Source organism: Stenella coeruleoalba (assembly GCF_951394435.1).
Source record: "Stenella coeruleoalba genome assembly, chromosome: X".
Classification (NCBI taxonomy): domain Eukaryota; kingdom Metazoa; phylum Chordata; class Mammalia; order Artiodactyla; family Delphinidae; genus Stenella; species Stenella coeruleoalba.
This window is the reverse complement of record NC_137152.1, coordinates 70162897-70182467: the sequence shown is the minus strand read 5'-3', so window position 1 is coordinate 70182467 and position 19571 is coordinate 70162897. Positions and strand designations below refer to the sequence as shown.

General features: G+C 35.9%; 1 protein-coding gene across 1 annotated transcript in view; it reads right to left on the bottom strand.

Moving 5' to 3' along the window:
* Positions 1-6819: 6819 nt before the first annotated feature.
* KLHL4 (kelch like family member 4) overlaps positions 6820-19571 on the bottom strand; it is a gene marked incomplete at its 3' end in the record, with an annotated part of 113553 nt that continues 100801 nt past the window's right edge. The window contains exons 10-11 of the mRNA XM_079910230.1: positions 8355-8526; positions 6820-6879 (exon numbers count right to left, since the gene is read on the bottom strand). Of these exons, the coding sequence (XP_079766356.1) occupies positions 6820-6879; positions 8355-8526 (232 nt within the window). The remainder of the gene's footprint in view (positions 6880-8354; positions 8527-19571) is intronic.

The following is a 19571-nucleotide window of genomic DNA, read 5'->3' as shown; positions in this document are numbered from 1 at the left end:
TAGGCAAGTGCTAGGGTGAACTGGAAGCCTAAATGTGTGGTAACCTGCTGGAGCCCTGGCATGGAAGTTGCTTGAGATGCTGGAGTAGGCATGTGCCAGAGTGAACTTGGGTCTGGCTTCACAGGAGCCCATCAGGAATTTTATGCCAAAAGTGACACTTGGGGCCACTGGAGCCAGTAGGCACCAGGGTGAAATGGTGGCCTGGGTTCCTGGGAGCCTTTGGGGATCCTGGTGCCAAGGGATCTACGTGGAGCTGTTAGAGTTGACAAGTGAGAAAGTGAGCAGGGACCATGGTTCCTAGGAGTCCTCCAGGAGTCCTGTCATGGAAGCTGCCTGAGGCTGCTGGAGTAGGCAGGCACTGGGGTCAGCTGGGGTCTGGCTTCATGGGAGCCTGCTGGGAGTTTGGCGCCAAGGACAGCATTTGGGACTGCCAGAGCTGCCTGCGGTCACTGGAGCCAAAAGGTACCAGGGTGAGTGGGGGTCTGGGTTTGCAGGAGCCTGCAAGAAGCAACATACAGCTGTGGGAATTGGCTTGGTGCTGGGATGGGTTCTCTCTGGGGTTTGGGGTAAAGTTGGGTACTCATTTTACTCCCCTCCCATGGGGAAGGTGTCTTTCTCCACACTGAGCTGCCTTAGCTTTGGAGAGGGGTAATGAGGTAGTGTGAATCTGTCTTTCTTACACTCCTCAATGTGTCCTTTCTTATTTCTTATTTCTGTGGTTCACCCAGGTGCTGTGATTGCCTCACCTAGAGTATTTGCTCTTGTGAAGGTATTTTCGTGTTTTCAGACCTATTTTTAAATAAGACTAGTTGTTCTCTGATGACCAGAACCTCTATGTGTTCCAATTCTAGCAAGGTCTAGTTAATTATGATCCAGATAGGATTATTTAACCACTCACATAGATACTAAAGCTTATGGAATCAGGCTGTTTGTATGAGGGTCTCCATGACCTTAGATGAAATGTGAATTGGGAAAATTCAGCTGGCCTTTGTAGAAAAGAGGCCACCAAATACTGATTCTCCATTACTTGAAATATCATCTAAATTACACAGACCTGGATTTGGTAGAGATTTCACAAACTTAGCCCTAATTTTTGCATATATCACTAGGGCCTAAGACACAGTAGATCCTTAATAAATATTTGTGATGCAGGGATATTATTTTCGAAGACTATTAATGTGTTTTTTTCCTTTTAATGTTTACTCATGTGTGAGAGTCCAGTATTTTGCTAGATATGTTCATTTCACCCATTGTTTGTGTATAATCTGAGTGTGTATGTGTGTCTGTGTCTGTGTAAGGGAGGGGATTAGGATTACAACAGGAAGGCAAAGAAAGTGGATACCAATATTAAACTTTAAGCATGTCAAATAGGACTTTTTCCCTAGTCTGTAGTAGGCAATAATCTTGAAAAACAAGTATTGTCAAGAGAGGAAAAGTATTCTATAGATTTTTAAAAATGTTTCCTTTACATAAGGAGAGGCAGGTTGATGAAATATGAAGTTTATGTGGTGTCTTCCACAGACTAGAGAGGAGATACTCCTTCCATTGTTCAGTTGGGGCTTAGTGTCTCTAGCAAGTGGTATATGATGTAAAAGAAGTCCATTACAAAGAGGAAAAGTAACTGAAAAACCTGTCCCTCTTCCTCAGGTGACTGTGGTAAGAGAAAAATGACACCTAAAGAAATATATGTATTATGGTCTTTTTTCTTTTCCCGGAATAAGATCTTGAGGTGGGAATCTTGTTGGAGAGCTTAAGACAAAATCTGAAATCAGAGGAGTTTTTGTTCTCTATTCCATTTGGGACTATAGGAGGAGACTTCCTTTCAGTGTTCCCTCCATATCAAAATGTGGCAGCAACCACACCTGAGTCAAGTTAATGTATGGTAGAGTTAGGCAGAGAGAGAAACTGAGTTTAGTGCCCCAGAGTCTACTCTAAGGTCCTGTGTAGTATAGAAAGTATCTAGAAGTTCCTTCATGCCTTATGGAAATACTGGGAAAGTAGCTGATGGTGTTGTCTGGAGAGACATCATAATATACGTTGTGGGCTGCAGAGCAGGGAGACCCTGAAGGCAAGGTCATAGTGATTACAGAACAATCAAGAACCAATATTTTCTTTCCAATCTGAGTATAATGTCTAAATGTATCAGCCCTTACACTTGTTGAAAGAGTATATAAATTAATAACTCCCTTTCTTATCTTTGTTAGCTTAAACCAAACTGATAGGTCATCTCCACTATGCTATGGTAGCAAGGGTCCTGACCCTATAACTCCTTTTCCAAACTAGATTTGACTGAAGCAAGCACAGTTATGTTTTAGTACTCTGAGCCTCTGCAGCTCTCCATTCTGACTGCTCAACTCTGCTCAGATTTTGGCAGCCCAGCTAAGCCATAGTGGCCCAAGCACAATTTTTTTCCAGTTTTTTTTGACACATAAAAAATGCATCACTGTATAAGTTTAAGGCATACAGCATGATGGCTTGATTTACATATATTGTGAAGCGATTATCACAATAGGCTCAACTAACATCCATCATTTCATATAGATACAATAAAGGGAAAAGAAAGAAGAAAAGAAAAAAAATCTCCTTATGATGAGAACTCTTAGGATTTATTCTCTTAAAAACTTTCTTATGTATCATATAAAAAAGTGTTAACTATTATCATTGTTGTACATTATATTCTTAGTACTTCTTTATCTTATAACTGGAAAGTTGTACATTTTGACTACCTTCCTCCAATTTCCCTTTCCCCCACACTCCGCCTTTAGTAAGCAGGTCTGATCTCTTTTTCTATGAGTTTGGTTTCTCTCTCTCTCTCTCTCTCTCTCTCTCTTTTAGATTCCACATATAAGTGAGATCATAAAGTATTTGTCTTTTTCTGACTTATTTCACTTAGCATAATGCCCTCTAGATCCATCCATGCTATTGAAATAGTAGGATTTCCTCATTTTGAATGGCAAAATAATATTCCATAGTATAGATAGATAGGTAGATAGATAGATAAATAGATACATAGATAGATAGATAGATAGAGAGAGAGAGATAGAAAGATAGATATACCACAAGGTCTTTAACCATTCATCCATCAAAGGACACTCACTCTGTTTCCATGTCTTGGCTATTGTAAATAATGCTGCTATGGACATGGGAATGCAGATATCTTTTCTTTCTTTTTTTTATACATCTTTATTGAAGTATATTTGTTTGATAATGTTGTGTTAGTTTCTACTGTATAACAGAGTGAATCAGCTACATATATACATATATCTCCATATCCTCTCCTTCTTGAGCCTCCCTCCTACCCACCTTATCCCACCCCTGTATGTTGTCGCAAAGCACCGAGCTGATCTCCTTGTGCTATGCTGCTGCTTCTGACTAGCTATCTATTTTACATTTTGTAGTGTATATATGTCGATGCTACTCTCACTTCACCCCAGTTTCCTCCTCCCTCCTCGTGTCCTCAAGTCCATTCTCTATGCCTTCGTCTTTATTCCTACCCTGCCTCTAGTTTCATCAGTACCATTTTTTTAAAAAACTTCCATATATATGTGTTAGCATATGGTATTTGTTTTTCTCTTTCTGACTTACTTCATTCTGTATGACAGATTCTAGGTCCATCCACCTCACTACAAATAACTCAATTTCATTTCTTTTTATGGCTGAGTAATATTCCATTGTATGTATGTGCCACATCTTCTTTATCCATTCATCTGTCAATGGACACTTAGGTTGCTATCATGTCCTGTCTATTGTAAATAGTGCTGCAATGAACATTGTGGTACATGTCTCTTTTTGAATTATGGTTTTCTCTGGGTATATGCCTAGTAGTGGGATTGCTGGGCCATATTTTTAGTTTTTTAAGGAAACTCCATACTGTTCTCCATAGTGGTTGTATCAATTTACATTCCCACCAACAGTGCAGGAGGATTCCATTTTCACCACACCCTCTCCAGCATGTATTGTTTCCAGATTTTTTGGTAATGGCCATTCTGACCGGTGTGAGGTGATACCTCACTGTAGTTTTGATTTGCATTTGTCTAATAATTAGTGATGTTGAGCATCTTTCCATGTGCCTCTTGGCCATCTGTATGTCTTCTTTGGTGAAATGTCTATTTAGGTCTCTAAAATATGCAAACAGCTCATGGAGCTCAATATCAAAAAAACAAACAACCCAATTAAAAATTGGGCAGCAGATATCTTTTCAAGTAAGTGTTTTCATTTCCTTTGAATATAGTCCCAAAAGTGGTATTGCTGGATCATATAGTAGTTCTGCCTTTAATTTTTTGAGGAACTGCTAAACTGTTTTCCATAGTGGCTGCACCAATTTGCATTCCCACCAGCAGTGCACAAGAGTTCCTTTTTCTCCACATCCAGCATTTGTATTTTTGATGATGGTCATTCTAATAGGCATGAGGTGATATCTCATGGTGGTTTTAATTTACGTTCCCCCAATGACTAGTGATGTTGAGCATCTTTTCATGTACCTGTTGGCCTTTCATATATCTTCTTTGAAAATATGTCTATTCAGGTTCTTTGCCCATTTTTTAATTGAGTTGCTTGTTTTTTGCTACTTAGTTGTATGAGTTCTTTATATATTTTGGATATTACCCCCTTATTAGACATATGTATGGTTTGCAAATATTTTTTCCCCTTCCATAGTTTATTTTCATTTTGCTGATGGTTTCTTTCACTGTACAGAAACTTTTAAGTTTGATGTAGCCCCACATTTTTATTTTTTTGCTTGCGAGCATGATTTTCAAATGTAGCCCTGGGCAACATATACATACCTCTCCTACTAGTCAATGTCTGATCAAAATGAAGCAAGCCTAACTGGACCATCAAGAAGATGGTATTCTTTCTCTGTTTGCCTGACCAAGCATGACTCTGGACATGATTTCCCTATTGGTGCCATCTAGCTGTGACTGGAGCATTGGCAAGCTGAGCTGTGGTAGGTCCTTTGATATTTCTTTTTCCCACTGGCTCACACTCCAATTTAACTTGACAGGCCAAGCTTTGCTCTGGAGATAAAAGTTTAAGTAACTCTACTTCTGCATTGACTTAGATAAAGTATGAATTTAAAGATCCAACAGAACTCTCTGGGTGTGTGTTTATTATTTTTTACAACATCTCTATGTTTCCATCTCTACCCCTAGAACTGAAGATGTCTATAACCCTTTATTTAGAATTAAAGACAATGGCAGGAATAAGAAACAAAGTAGGGGAATTTTATTTTTTTATTTAAATACTTTAGCTATTGGAAAAATAAATATCAAAAGGTCAATTCAAGCTGCACTTGACATAATCTAAAGCCACACTTTATAACCAGAGGAAATAGATTTTATTTAAATCCAGTTTGTTAAAGTACACATATCCTTGTACAACCTATGTTGCTCTTTTTTTAAAAAACTTAAAAGTAGTAGTACATTTTATAAGCATCTCTGGATTTTATTTGTTGGTTTCACATACTACAATACAAAGCCCATTTAAAAGGACATATTGCAGAAATTCTAAAATCATAATTTAATTGAAAAGTTACTTTCATAAAGAAGGTTTTCCAACATTTTATCTTAAATATTGGGTTGGCCAAAAAGTTCATTTGGGTTTTTCCATAACATCTTATGGAAAAACCCAAATGAACTTTTTGGCCAACCTCCCCCACTTTTTTTTAAATAATTGGACATGGAAGTGAGAATTTAAAGGTAAAATACTACCCAGCTAGTCTTTTTTGTTGTTTTTTAATTTAAAAACATTTGTAGTGCATATATCCTTAATATTCTCTACTGGATGAATATAAAATTGACAGAAAATCATGTACTGGTACATAAAAGATAATTATAGAATTAACCACGGATGTTGAACATTTTGGTGTTTCCATGTGTTAATATTGTAGAACATCTCAATTTTACTGCTGTTGAAAAATTGCTTTGTTTTTGAAAACTGGTTTAACTTAATGGCAGGTGTTTTAAGAGTTCATAGAAATGTTTGAGAAGAATGTTACTGTCTATACAAGTGAGGCCCTGACACTCGAAAGCTGAGGTCACAGTTTGTATCAATATGATAAATATTCACCATTTTATTGTATAGATTGTGTATATGGAATTACAATAATATTTTACTGGTAAAATAAATGTTGCCTAACAAGACAACATGTTAAGGAATACCAAATCTATATGTGTGCTTTGGAAAATGGTACTGTAAAAGAGTAAGTCTGAAAATTTTAACCTACTGTGATCAGCATAACAAATTATGTCAATGAGCTTTTTCTTTTTTTTTTAATCTCACCACAGTAAAATCTTTCTTCTTGGTAAATGTGAGATATTATTTAGCTATTTAGGATATTGTTTAGATAAAAGAATGATGTCTTACTGAAAATCAAACCTTATAATTTAAGCTTTAGATGTTCTCTTTTATATTAGTTACGTTCCAAATGATAGGGTACTTAATTTTTTTTGAAATAGAAAATGTTTTTAACTTATCAGACTCAAAATTACTGATGCTTTTGTAACTTTTTATACTTTGGTCACTATCAATTTCCCTTAAACATTTTAACATTTTAAAGTGACGAGACTAAACATAGACTACTGGATTTTCATTTATATTATTAGCTGCAACAACATATACACTAAACACCTATATGTAATTAGTGTTTGAAAACTTGCTTTGGCTTCACAAATGAGAGCATTTATATCTACATATTAAAATGACACAAGAATTTTCATGTTTGATTACTAATTGAAGGAAAGAACATATTTCTTCTTCCTCTCCTCTTCCTACTCCACTTCTTGAAATTATCCAGTTTCCTTCCCTTTGATAAAGATAGCTTTATGGTAGCTTCACCACCACAACACATGCACCAGCTCTTCCAATGTTAACAGGAACTTCCTAACACAGAAAACAAAAACAAGGAAAGAAATGCTGTTTGAATGAACTCTGCATTTAGCATAATATATTAGAGTTGAAAAAGTCCTTACCTATTCTGGCCCAACCTTCATCTTGTATAAAGATATGGGAAAATGCAGCCCAAATAATAGTCCAATGTAGAAAGAGCATAGTCTTTAAAATGAAGTAGGCCTGAGTTTGAAGAACAGGTGATCTTGGGTAAATTTCACCTCTCTGATAATTTTCTCACTTTAAAAATTACAGCTAATAATACTCATTCTTCAATGAGCTTTTGTTAGGGTTAAGGAAGATAATGAATGAAAATAATTAGGCATATAGTAGTTATAATCTCATTATCTATTAGTTCTCTTTCACCATTTTCAAGGTCACACAATGAAACAGTGAAATGCCTGGAATAGAATCTAGGTCTCTTAGCTACTAGTCTATAATTTTCTGAAAAGTAAATTACAAATATTTTGATTCTTGTATTTGACCTACATCCTTGTTTTCTAAATATTTTCCTCCATTTCTAGCTGTCCTAACCATTGTAAAGAGCTACCTACATGGCAGAACTTGAATATTTCTGAGGGTCTTCATGAATCATATTGTTGGAGGAAAGAGCTAGAATCCCATTATCAGGTGTCAGTATATTAAACATAACTTATTTAGAACAGTAACCAGCTTACTACGTAGAAAACAGAGCACCATGAAGTTAATGTAAGGAAAGGTGACGTTTGATATCAAATACAAGGTTTGCTTGTTTGTGGAAATGGTGAAGAGTTAATCATACTTCATATTTTATTAATCCATCATTTAATCAACAAAACACCATTAGGCATTTTGGAATAAATACAGAGCTATAACTGCAAAGCTGTCAGAAGCATCAAGTTTCCTTTAACACCACCAAGATGTCCTTTCAGTGCCCCTTCTTGTACTTTCCTTAGAATTTCTTCTGTTAGATGCCCAGCACTCTTGAGAGAGTTTAATTCCAGTCTCTTACTGTGCACCAAGTCCCTTGAATGACTGATCAGTAGTTAGGAGTGTTGTAATTTGTAGAACCTCTATAAGGAGGGGACTGAAAGATTTTCCTCCTGGGCACCAGCCAATAAGAAAGGGCAGACATTTGTGGGTGAGGACATTATTCTTTGCTTCTCAAGTCATAATACATACATAGAAAGTTGGTCAGAGAGTAAAGCTCTTGGATTATTGAATCTGATTCACTTTTCTGTAAAAGGAATGAGTCCATCGTTAAGAGAATGTCTTGTCTCCACTTTATATGAGTACTGATGGATCCTGCTAATGATAAAACAGCTCAGTTAATAATTCTCTATAGCTAAATAAAGCACATGCTATAAATTTCATTAAAGAATTTGGTTCAGCCCTAGAGAGGAAGAGAATGGGATTAATTCCAAACACATATTTTAATTTTTAAATTAAAATGTGAAATATATCAATTTGAATACTTTAAATGAGAGTACCTCTTTCCATTCATCTTTCTGTGTATCATATGACTCAACAGTGTTCAAGTAAGTATGTCCATCATATCCTCCAACTACATAGAGTTTGTCTCCAAGGGGACATACAGCAACAGCATCTCGAGGAACGCTCAGAGGTGCCACAGTTGACCATGAATCATTTTTTGGATCATACCTTAAGAGGTTTAGGAAGACAATTGAGAAGAAAGTTCAACAGCGTTAAAATTAATAGACATTAATAAAATGTACTCTTATCTAATATAAGAAATTAAAAATACCTTATACATACTAAGTGTAGTCTGACTAATAAACGTTAAGGATAACTAAATGACAGAATTCTCTTCAGCCACCAGATGTCACTCAAAGCATAGTGACAGTGAATTTCCTTTTAAAAATACCACACATTTCTTTGATCAGTACTCAGAATCTGTATGAGGAAATTTCACATATTGGCATCTTAACATTATGTGGAAAATGCCTCCTCTGTCATTTAGTATGCTAGCTGGAATGGATTTTTCTTATTCTTTGTTTATCCAAGTTATATCTGAGATGCCTGATCTTGTTTATATGAGAGCTCACATGTTAAGTAATTCTGAATATAATTGCCTTTTTGTTTTATAAACTATAGTACCCTGGTTTTAACACTCTTTGTAGTTACAAAGACCACAGTTGTATTCTTTTCCCTCTATGAGAGTTCTTATTTATCTTCAGAGGACCCTGGGATGTTTTTCCATTTTAACTTGAAGTTAACTCCTTATCCCCAAGCCTATCCTGTAAGCAAAATGAAAGAGAATTCAATAAGCAATATTAATTAAAATCTTCTCCAGGAATTCTTTCCTAAAATTTGAAGCCAGTATAGAATACTAATATCTAAAAGGGGTGAACAATAAGAAAAACTTATATAATTATATGTAGAAATTATCTCCGATTTTATATTGGCCTATTTGTAAAGCCCAATGAAAAACATTTATTTTACAAAATTTCATTTATTATCATCTACTAATTTCCTTACAATTGTATTACTCATCTTATTTCTGTTTCTCTCTCTTTAATCATAATCTAAATTATCTGATCCCAGCTTCAATTTGAACTTGGTCTCACATCCAGTAATATTTTTTAATAATATATGAAATCAACAATAATTAAGATATCCTCAATATCCACCATATACTGTTGGGTTTCACCTTAAATTCTGATGTTATATTAAAAAGCAGAACCAGAAAATCCACAGCTGTATGCTTTAACTAATCTGAATCTTTAACACAATTGCTATTGTTAATTGATGCTGCGCTCAGCTAACATAGTACACACATATATGAATTGTGAACCAGGGCTTGCGGAAGGATTCCCTTATAGATTTGCATCCAAAACCCAGGATTTTTCTGCATGTGCATGATAATGAATGCTCAAAAATCTGGCTGTTAATATTATCTGGACACTGGTTTATTAACTAGAGAGGTTTGGGGAATGTAGAATCTTCTGAAGAAAAAACATGGCACCTTGGTTGTTATCTGTAAAGGCACAGAGGATCAGTTATTAAAGAAAAAGTTAGCCACTACCTCACCTTCAAATTAAAACAGCACCCCTTTTCTCCCCTTTTGTTTCTCTTTTGCTTTTCTATTTCTCCTTACTTTGGATATAAGTGTATATATATATATATATATATATATATATATATATATATATATATATATTCTAGTGGAAATAAAAAGGAGACTGAAGTAAAGGGAATTAGTCATGGACTTATTCCTCCACTTAGAGTAATTACAGACAATTTGCTTGACTTCTTTGCCTCAATGTTCTCATCAACATTATAAAAATAATAATCCCTGACTCAGCCAACACAAGTTTATGTATTTTAGAAACCTTTAATTTAAATGATTATCTTAATTAATTGGATGAGACTTCTAAGGTACTGGGTAGGCCATCAATGTTTTACCAGAAAATAGTGTCAGGAGTATTGTCTAAAACATGGAAATGAGGATTATCTGATTTCACAGAGTGTGCATCTTTGACTTTCTAACTGACAAGGCTATTTTACAACTCTATAGGTGTAGAAGTTAAGCTGTAGAAAACTGAGTTTTCTTGTGATTCCTATACATAACAATAAAATAAATTTTGCTTGATAAAGATAGAATTAATTTCTAACCCCGAATGATGACCCCACCCAAATATTACATTTTATTCCCTATAGGTTATTAACTGCTTTTGTATCTATAACCAATTTTTTTCAGCATTCTTAATTGTTTTTATGTCTTTTCTTCGAAGATTCTTTGAAGCAATTTTAACGTCTTATGGGTTACCTCATTAATTAATGAATCACACAAAATTCTTTGACAAGTTACTATTATATTTGTATGAAAGTCATAATTTTCAAACACTGTACTTTAGCACTAGTTATTTTCTCAAGATCTTTACAAGGAAAATGCCAATAAGGGGGATAATGTTAGTAATAACAATAATACTAATTACAAAAATAATACAAACAAAATAATAATATGTGCCAGGCAAGGCATTAAGTGCATTAACTTTTATTATTTTGTACCCTATGAAGTTGATACTAAAATTATTCCCATTTTTCACATGAGGAAACAGATGTTTAGAGATGTAAAGTAACAGGGTCAAGGTCACATAACTTGTAAATAACAGATCTGGGATTTGAACTCAGAGCTGTCTGACTGCAAATCTAGTGGTTTTAACTAGTATACTATACATGTTTTGGTATGCATAAAGTGCTTTTTCCCATTAAAAATTAAAAATAGTATATTTGGAAATATAATTATATCATTAAATAAAGTTAAACATTTAATTATTAGGATATGTTTGTAAGCATTTAATTTTGTAGTCTGTATTATGAAATTTTCTATATCAAAAAAATATGAACTGAGTTTATATTTTCCTAGTTGCCTATTTAAATTGGTATAGACACTTAAGCTATCGTAAGGCTAATTTCATGGTGATCACTCTACAGTGCTAAAACGCAGCCCAATTCATCTCTCTTTCAGGTCTTAAGATAGAATTTCCCAATTTCAGGGGTTCTTGATAAAGCCAGGAAAATGCTGGCATAATAATGGGAGAGAAGAAGGTGATTTAATTAAAATATTTTATGTATTTTAGATTTTTTCCTTATGAAATGTATTCTTTTTGGACCAAACCTAGTTTCTTAATCCCATGCATTTTGATACAAGGAACCAAGTAAATGCAACACAATTTACACCACTAAGATACAATAAAAAGTCTCAAAAACTGAAATAGAAGAAAAAAGCATAGACTTCAGTATGCTAGAAAGAAAATCTCTTACTAGTTTGAATTTATTATAAGAAAATTACTATTATAAGAGCTGAGAGTATTACCTGTCTCTCTGTCTATATATTTATATGATTTAACTTTTAATTCAGATGAAATTTTTGTGAAGTCAGGTTTGATTTTCATAGTAACAAACCTTCATGACTTTTTACTTACTAGATATAATTTTGTATAGTATTGCATTATTTTGTATAAAATCTTCTAGACAATTTTTAATATTTCTGTAATGAACGACATGAATTCTCTATATCAGTATCACTCTTTGACCACTGCTTCTCATGAATTTATCACTCCAATATAGTTTAGGCATTAATGGAAATTTGAGAAAGCATAGTTATTTTTACATGGATTTGTTTGTATATTTGATCAAGTTTTCCCAAATATAATAATTCCTGATGCTGTCTGTTTAGCTTATAGGAGGTGATATAGTTTTCTCCACTCTCGAATCATATAAAGAGGTGGCTACAGTTATTCTTAGGTATAGAAATATGTATATTTTTACAAGCATAAGAGTAGAATTCAATGCCTAGATACCCTTTCTTAAAATGAAAGCTATACTTACCTTTTTTGAATACAAGTATCAGTTTTTTGAGAGTATGTATACATTCATTAGACAGGTGAGCCTAAACTTTTGTGAACTGTGTGTTGTCTGTAATTTTTTGTGGTCTATGGAAGGCATCAATAAATTATCTAAGCAATTTGAAATTTCAGTAGAATTTATCCTTTTTCAACTTCTTACAGTGAACTTTAACAAGTATTGAGTTGCATTCCTTTGGCCTTTCTAAAAGGGAAACATGATTCCCATCAGTTATACACACACAGCACAGAGTAAATACTTAAACTTTTATACATATGATGAAATTCTGTATCAATAAAAGTAGAAAATAGTGGCTTGATGTTTAATTCTATCAATAATACTGAGTGTAGAATAGTGAACTTTTAGTTTTATAATGAAATGGAAAGTCAAGTATGACTGGTTTCCAAACTTTTAATAACCCCAGTTATATGAAAAAAATCCTTTAGCCACTATTTGTCATTTAACAATAGAGGGTGTCAACTGCCACTTATGTAGGGTGATAGGGATATACTAGATTTTCAAGATCTTTTCCATTTGTAATTACATATAATTTCACTATTGTGCTTCTGGATATAAATAAAGGGCAGAGCAAATTCAGCTTTATCTTTTAAATATACAGGCAAGTCAAGGTGATTTTCATGTAGTTTTTATCTTTTTTTTCAATGCTGCATTACTAGGGAGTGATGTCAGCAAGATGGTAGACTAGGAAGCTCTAGGATCTTATTCTGTCACAAAAATATTAAATAAACAAATAGAGACTGGTGAAAATAACTTTGTAGCTGTTCTGGAAATCAGTCAAAGAGCCACAGCAGCCAAATACCTGCTCAGTCAAGAAAAAGATGTAGGCAATTTTGTGATTTTTTTTTTTTTACTTTCTCTGGCCCCACCCCCTCCTAGAAAAGCATGGCATGGATTGGATAAAGCAGTGGCCCAGCCCCAGTTCCTTTCCTTGAACCAGAGAGAAAAGAGCAGAGCTAATATGCAGCAATTCACCTGTCTCAGTTGTTGCCAAAGGGATTATCTTCTGTGTTACCTAATTCAGAGCTCAGACAGTCAAAAGTGTTTCAGCTCAGATTTCAGGCTAGGAAAAGCCATGGGAAGTACTATACATGGTTCATGAAAGCTGTTGGGGGATTACAGATGCATAGACAACTGGGAAAAGAGATTATTGGTACTACAATAGATTACTGATTACTCCAATAGAATAGCTAAGGCTCTGAAAGGCATCAGGGCTGAGAATCTTAAGGAAGTTAAGGCATTTAAAAGCAGCCATGTATACAGAGAATCAACACACACACACACACACACACACAAACACACATACACACACACAGGCCCAGGAAACAGACAAACCCAGTAGAGGTCTGAGAAGAACTCAAGCCTTCAAGATGGGCTTATCCCAAATATAGAACATAATTAGTGATTAAATAACAATAGTCTTCCTATGCATGGAGTCAATCTGCAAGGACTGGGAAAGGTATCTGTTATTTCAAATGGCCAGTTTCAACAAAAGACCACAAAGCATACAGATAAATAAGAAAATGAATTTCACTCAAAAGAACAAAGTAAACCTCCAAAACCATCCCTGTAGAAACACAGGCATCTGTGTTACAAGAAAAAGACATTTAAGTGACTGACATATATTCTCAAAGAGTGAAAAGAAAAACAGGCAAAGAACTAAAAGAAATCAGGAAAAAGATAAATGAACAAAATTAGAAGGTCAACAAATGAAATAAATTATAAAGAAGAAAAAATAGAAATTCTGGTGCTGAAAAATGAGATGACTGAATTCAAAAACTCACTAGAATTTTCCATTGGAGACTCAAGCAAGCAGAAGAAAGAATAAGTGAACTTGAAGACAAGTGTTTTGAAATTATCATGTCTGAATGAAAAGAATGAAGAAAATTCAACAGAGTCTAAGGGACCTCTGAGACAACATCAAGTGGGTCAATATATGCATTTTGGGGGAAAAAGAAGAAGAAGAAGAAGAAGAAGGAGAAGGAGAAGGAGAAGGAAAAGGAGGAGAAGAAGAAGAAGAAGAAGAAGAAGAAGAAGAAGAAGAAGAAGAAGAAGAAGAAGAAGAAGAAGAAGAAGAAGAAGAAGAAGAAGAAGAAGAAGAAGAAGAAGAAGAAGAAGAAGAAGAAGAAGAAGGAGAAGAAGAAGGAGGAGGAGGAGGAAAGAGGAAGAAGAAGAAGAAGAAGAAGAAGAAGAAGAAGAAGAAGAAGAAGAAGAAGAAGAAGAAGAAGAAGAAGAAGAAGAAGAAGAAGAAGAAGAAGAAGAAGGAGAAGAGAAGGAGGGAGGAGGAAAGAGGAAGAGAAGAAGAAGAAGAAGAAGAAGAAGAAGAAGAAGAAGAAGAAGAAGAAGAAGAAGAAGAAGAAGAAGAAGAAGAAGAAGAAGAAGAAGAAGAAGAAGAAGGAGAAGAAGAAGGAGGAGGAGGAGGAAAGAGGAAGAAGAAGAAGAAGAAGAAGAAGAAGAAGAAGAAGAAGAAGAAGAAGAAGAAGAAGAAGAAGAAGAAGAAGAAGAAGAAGAAGAAGAAGAAGAAGAAGGAGAAGAAGAAGAAGAAGAAGAAGAAGAAGAAGAAGAAGAAGAAGAAGAAGAAGAAGAAGAGGGAGAAGAAGAAGAAGAAGAAGAAGACAGGGAGGAGAACAAGGGGGGAAGAGTAAGAAGAAATAGTTCTACAGTAATAGTAGGAGGATTTGACTTCCCACTTTCAATAATGGATAAAATAAACCAGACAGATGATCAGTAAGTACATGAAAGAAGAACAACATTATAGACCAAATGGACTTAGCAAACATATATAAAAATTTATATTCCCCCAAAACTCAGAAGATATATTTTTCACAAGTAAGCATGGGACATTATCTAGGATAAAGCATATGTTAGGACATGAAACAAGTCTTAATAAATTTAAAAAGGCTGAAAACATGCAAAGTCTTTTCACAGTGGAATGAAACTATAAATCAACAACAGAAGGAAAAGTGATATGTCCACACATATATGGAAATGAAAGTACATACACTTAACAAATGAGTCAAAGAATATATCATAAGGGAAATTAGAAAACATCTAGAGACAAGTGAGAATGAAAACATGACTCATACAGAGTCTTCTGGAATGCAAAGAAAGCCATGATATGACATGGGGAATCAATAACTGTAAAGGTTTACACTTAAAAGGAAGAAAAATTGCAAGTCAAAAACCGAGCTATAGGAGAGGGGGAAGATGGTGGAAGAGTAAGACGCAATCACCTTCCTCCTCACAGATACACCAGAAATACATCTACACGTGGATCAACTCCTACAGAACACCTACTGAACACTGGCAGAAGACCTCAGACCTCCCAAAAGGCAAGAAACTCCCCACGTACCTGGGTAGGGCAAAAGAAAAAAGAAAAAACAGAGACAAAAGAATAGGGATGGCACCTGCACCAGTGGGAGGGAGCTGTGAAGGAGGAAAGGTTTTCACACACTAGGAATCCCCTTTGTGGGCTGAGACTGGGTGGCAGAGGGGGGAAGCTTTGTAGCCATGGAGGAGAGCACAGCAACAGGGGTGCGGAGGGCAAAGCGGAGAGATTCCCGCACAAAGGATCGGTGCCGACAGGCACTCACCAGCGCGATAGGCTTGTCTGCTCACCCGCCGGGGAGAGTGGGGGCTGGGAGCTGAGGCTGGGGCTTCGGTTGGAGTGCAGGGAGAGGAATGGGGTTGGTGGCATGAACACAGCCTGCAGGGGATTAGTGCACCACGGCTAGCCGGGAAGAAGTCCGGGGAAATGTCTGGACCTGCCGAAGAGGCAAGAGACTTTTTCTTCCCTCTTTGTTTCCTGGTGTGCAAGGAGAGAGGATTAAGAGTGCTGCTTAAAGGAGCAAGAGAGATGGGAGTGAGCCGCGGCAAACAGCGTGGACCCCAGAGATGGGCATGAGACGCTAAGGCTGCTGCTGCCGCCACCATGAAGCCTGTGTGCAAGCACATGTCACTATCCACACCTCCCTTACTGGGAGCCTGTGCAGCCCACCACAGCCAGGGTCCCGGGATCCAGGGACAACTTCCCCGGTAGAACGCATGGCATATTCAGGCTGGTGCAAAACCACACTGGCCTCTGCTGCTGCAGGCTCGCCCGCATCAGCACCCCTCCCTCCCCCCGGACTGAGTGAGCCAGAGCCACCAAAACAGCTGCTCCTCTAACCCCGTCCTGTCTGCACGAAGAACAGTCGCCCTCCAGTGACCAACCTGCAGATGCAGGACCAAATCCAAAGCTGAGCTCCGGGAGCTGTGAGAACAAAGAAGAGAAAGGGAAATCTCTCCCAGAAGTCTCAGAAGCAGCAGATTAAAGCTCTACAATCAACTTCATGTACCCTGCATCTGTGGAATACCTGAATAGAAAATGAATCATCCCAAATTGAGGAGATGGACTTTGAGAGCAAGATTTATTATTTTTTTCCCTTTTCCTCTTTATGTGAGTGTGTATGTGTATTCTTCTGTGTGAGATTTTATCTGTATAGCTTTGCTATCACCCTTAGTCCTATGGTTCTACCTGTCTTTTTTTCTTTTTTTTACTTAAAAATTAATTTTCTTAATAATTATTATTTTAGTAAAATATACTAATAATATATATAATATAATGTATTATATTATATATAATATATTATAATAATTATTATATATAATTATATCATTATAATATATCATATATATTATATATATATAATAATAATATCTTACTTTATTTTATTTTATCCTCCTTCTTTCTTTCTTTCTTTCTTTCATTCTAATTTTTCTCCCATTTATTCTGAGCCGTGTGGATGAAAGGCTCTTGGTGCTGCAGCCAGGAATAAGTGCTGTGCCTCTGAGTTGGGAGAGCCATCTTCAGGGCACTGGTCAACAAGAGACCTCCCAGCTCCACATAATATCAAATGGTGGAAATCTGCCAGAGATCTCCATCTCAACACCAGCACCCAACTTCACTCAATGACCAGCAAGCTACAGTGCTGGACACCCTATGCCAAACAACTAGCAAGAAAGGAACACAGCCCCACCCATTAGCAGAGAGGCAGCCTAAAAGCACAATAAGTCCACAGACACCCCAAAACACACCACCAGACATGGAACTGCCCACCAGAAATACAAGATCCAGCCTCATCCACCAGAACACAGGCACTAGTCCACTCCACCAGGAAGCCTACACAATCCACTGAACCAGCTTTAGCCACTGGGGACAGACACCAAAAAGAACAGGAACTACGAACCTGCAGCCTGCAAAAAGGAGAGCCCACACACAGTAAGATAAGCAAAATGAGAAACAGAAAATCTCACAGCAGATGAAGGAGCAAGAGAAAAACCCACCAGACCTAACAAATGAAGAGGAAATAGGCAGTCTACCTGAAAAGGAATTCAGAATAATGATAGTAAAGATGATCCAAAATCTTGGAAATAGAATAGAGAAAATTCAAGAAACATTTAACTAGGACCTAGAAGAACTAAAGATGAAACCAGCAGTGATGAACAACACAAGAAATGAAATTAAAAATACTGTAGATTGTATCAATAGCAGATTGACTGAGGCAGAATAACGGATAAGTGACTTGGAAGATAAAACAGTGAAAATAAAAACTGTAGATCATAATAAAGAAAAAAGAATGAAAAGAACTGAGGACAGTCTCAGAGACCTCTGGGACAACATTAAACAGAGCGGCATTTGAATTATAGGGGTCCCAGAAGAAGAAGAAGAGGAAAACAAAGGAAATGAGAAAATATTTGAAGAGATTATAGATGAAAACTTTCCTAATATGGGAAAGGAAATAGTTAATCAAGTCCAGGAAGCACAGAGAGTCCCATACAGGATAAATCCAAGGAGAAATACTCCAAGGCACATATTAATCAAACTCAAAAATTAAAAAAAAAGAAAGCATATTAAAAGCAGCAAGGGGAAAACAACAAATAACACACAAGGGAATCCCCATAAAGTTAACAGCTGATCTTTCAGCAGAAACTCTTGAACCCAGAAGGGACTGGAAGGAGATATTTAAAGTAATGAAGGAGAAAAACCTACAACCAAGGTTACTCTAACCAGCAAGGATCTCATTCAGATTTGATGGAGAAATTAAAGCCTATACAGACAAGCAAAAGCTGAGAGAGTTCAGCACCACCAAACCAGCTGTACAACAAAAGCTAAAGGAACTTCTCTAGGAAAGAAACACAAGAGAAGGAAAAGACCTACAATCATGAAACCAAAACAATTAAGAAAATAGGAAGAGGAACATACATATTGATAATTACCTTAAACGTAACTAGAATAAATACTCCCACCAAAAGACACAGACTGGCTGAATGGATACAACAACAAGACCCATATATATGCTGTCTACAAGAGACCCACTTCAGACCTAGAGACACATACAGATTGAAAGTAAGGGGATGGAAAAAGATATTCCATGCAAATGGAAACCAAAAGAAAGCTGGTGCAGCAATTCTCATATCAGATAAAAGGGACGTTAAAATAAAGACTATTAGAAGAGACAAAGAAGGACACTACATAATGATCAACAGATCGATCCAAGAGGAAGACATAAAAATGGTAAATAATTATGCACCCAACATAGGAGTACCTCAGTACATAAGGCAAATATTAACAGCCATAAAAGTAGAAATTGACAGTAACATATTCATAGTAGGGGACTTTAACACCCCACTTCCAACAATGGACAGATCATCCAAAATGAAAATAAATAAGGAAACATAAGCTTTAAATGATACATTAAACAAGATGGGCTTAATTAATATTTATAGGACATTCCATCCAAAAAAAACAGAATACACATTTTTCTCAAGTGCTCATGGAACATTCTCCAGGATAGATCATATATTGGGTCATAAATCAACCCTTGGTAAATTTAAGAAAATTGAAATTGTATCAAGTTTCTTTTCCAATCACAACACTATGAGACTAGATATTAATTACAGGAAAAGGTCTAAAAAAATACAAGCACATGGAAGCTAAACAATACACTACTTAATAAGGAAGTGATCACTGATGAAATCAAAGAGGAAATCAAAAAAATTCCTAGAAACATGACAATGGAGACATAATGACCCAAAACCTATGGGATGCAGCAAAAGCAGTTCTAAGAGGGAAGTTTATAGCAATACAATCCTACCTTAAGAAACAGGAAATATCTCAAATAAACAACCTAACCTTGCACCTAAAGCAATTAGAGAAAGAAGAACAAAAAAACCCCACAGTTAGCAGAAGGAAAGAAAGCATAAATAACAGATCAGAAATAAATGAAAAAGAAATGAAGGAAACAATAGCAAAGATCAATAAAACTAAAAGCTGGTTC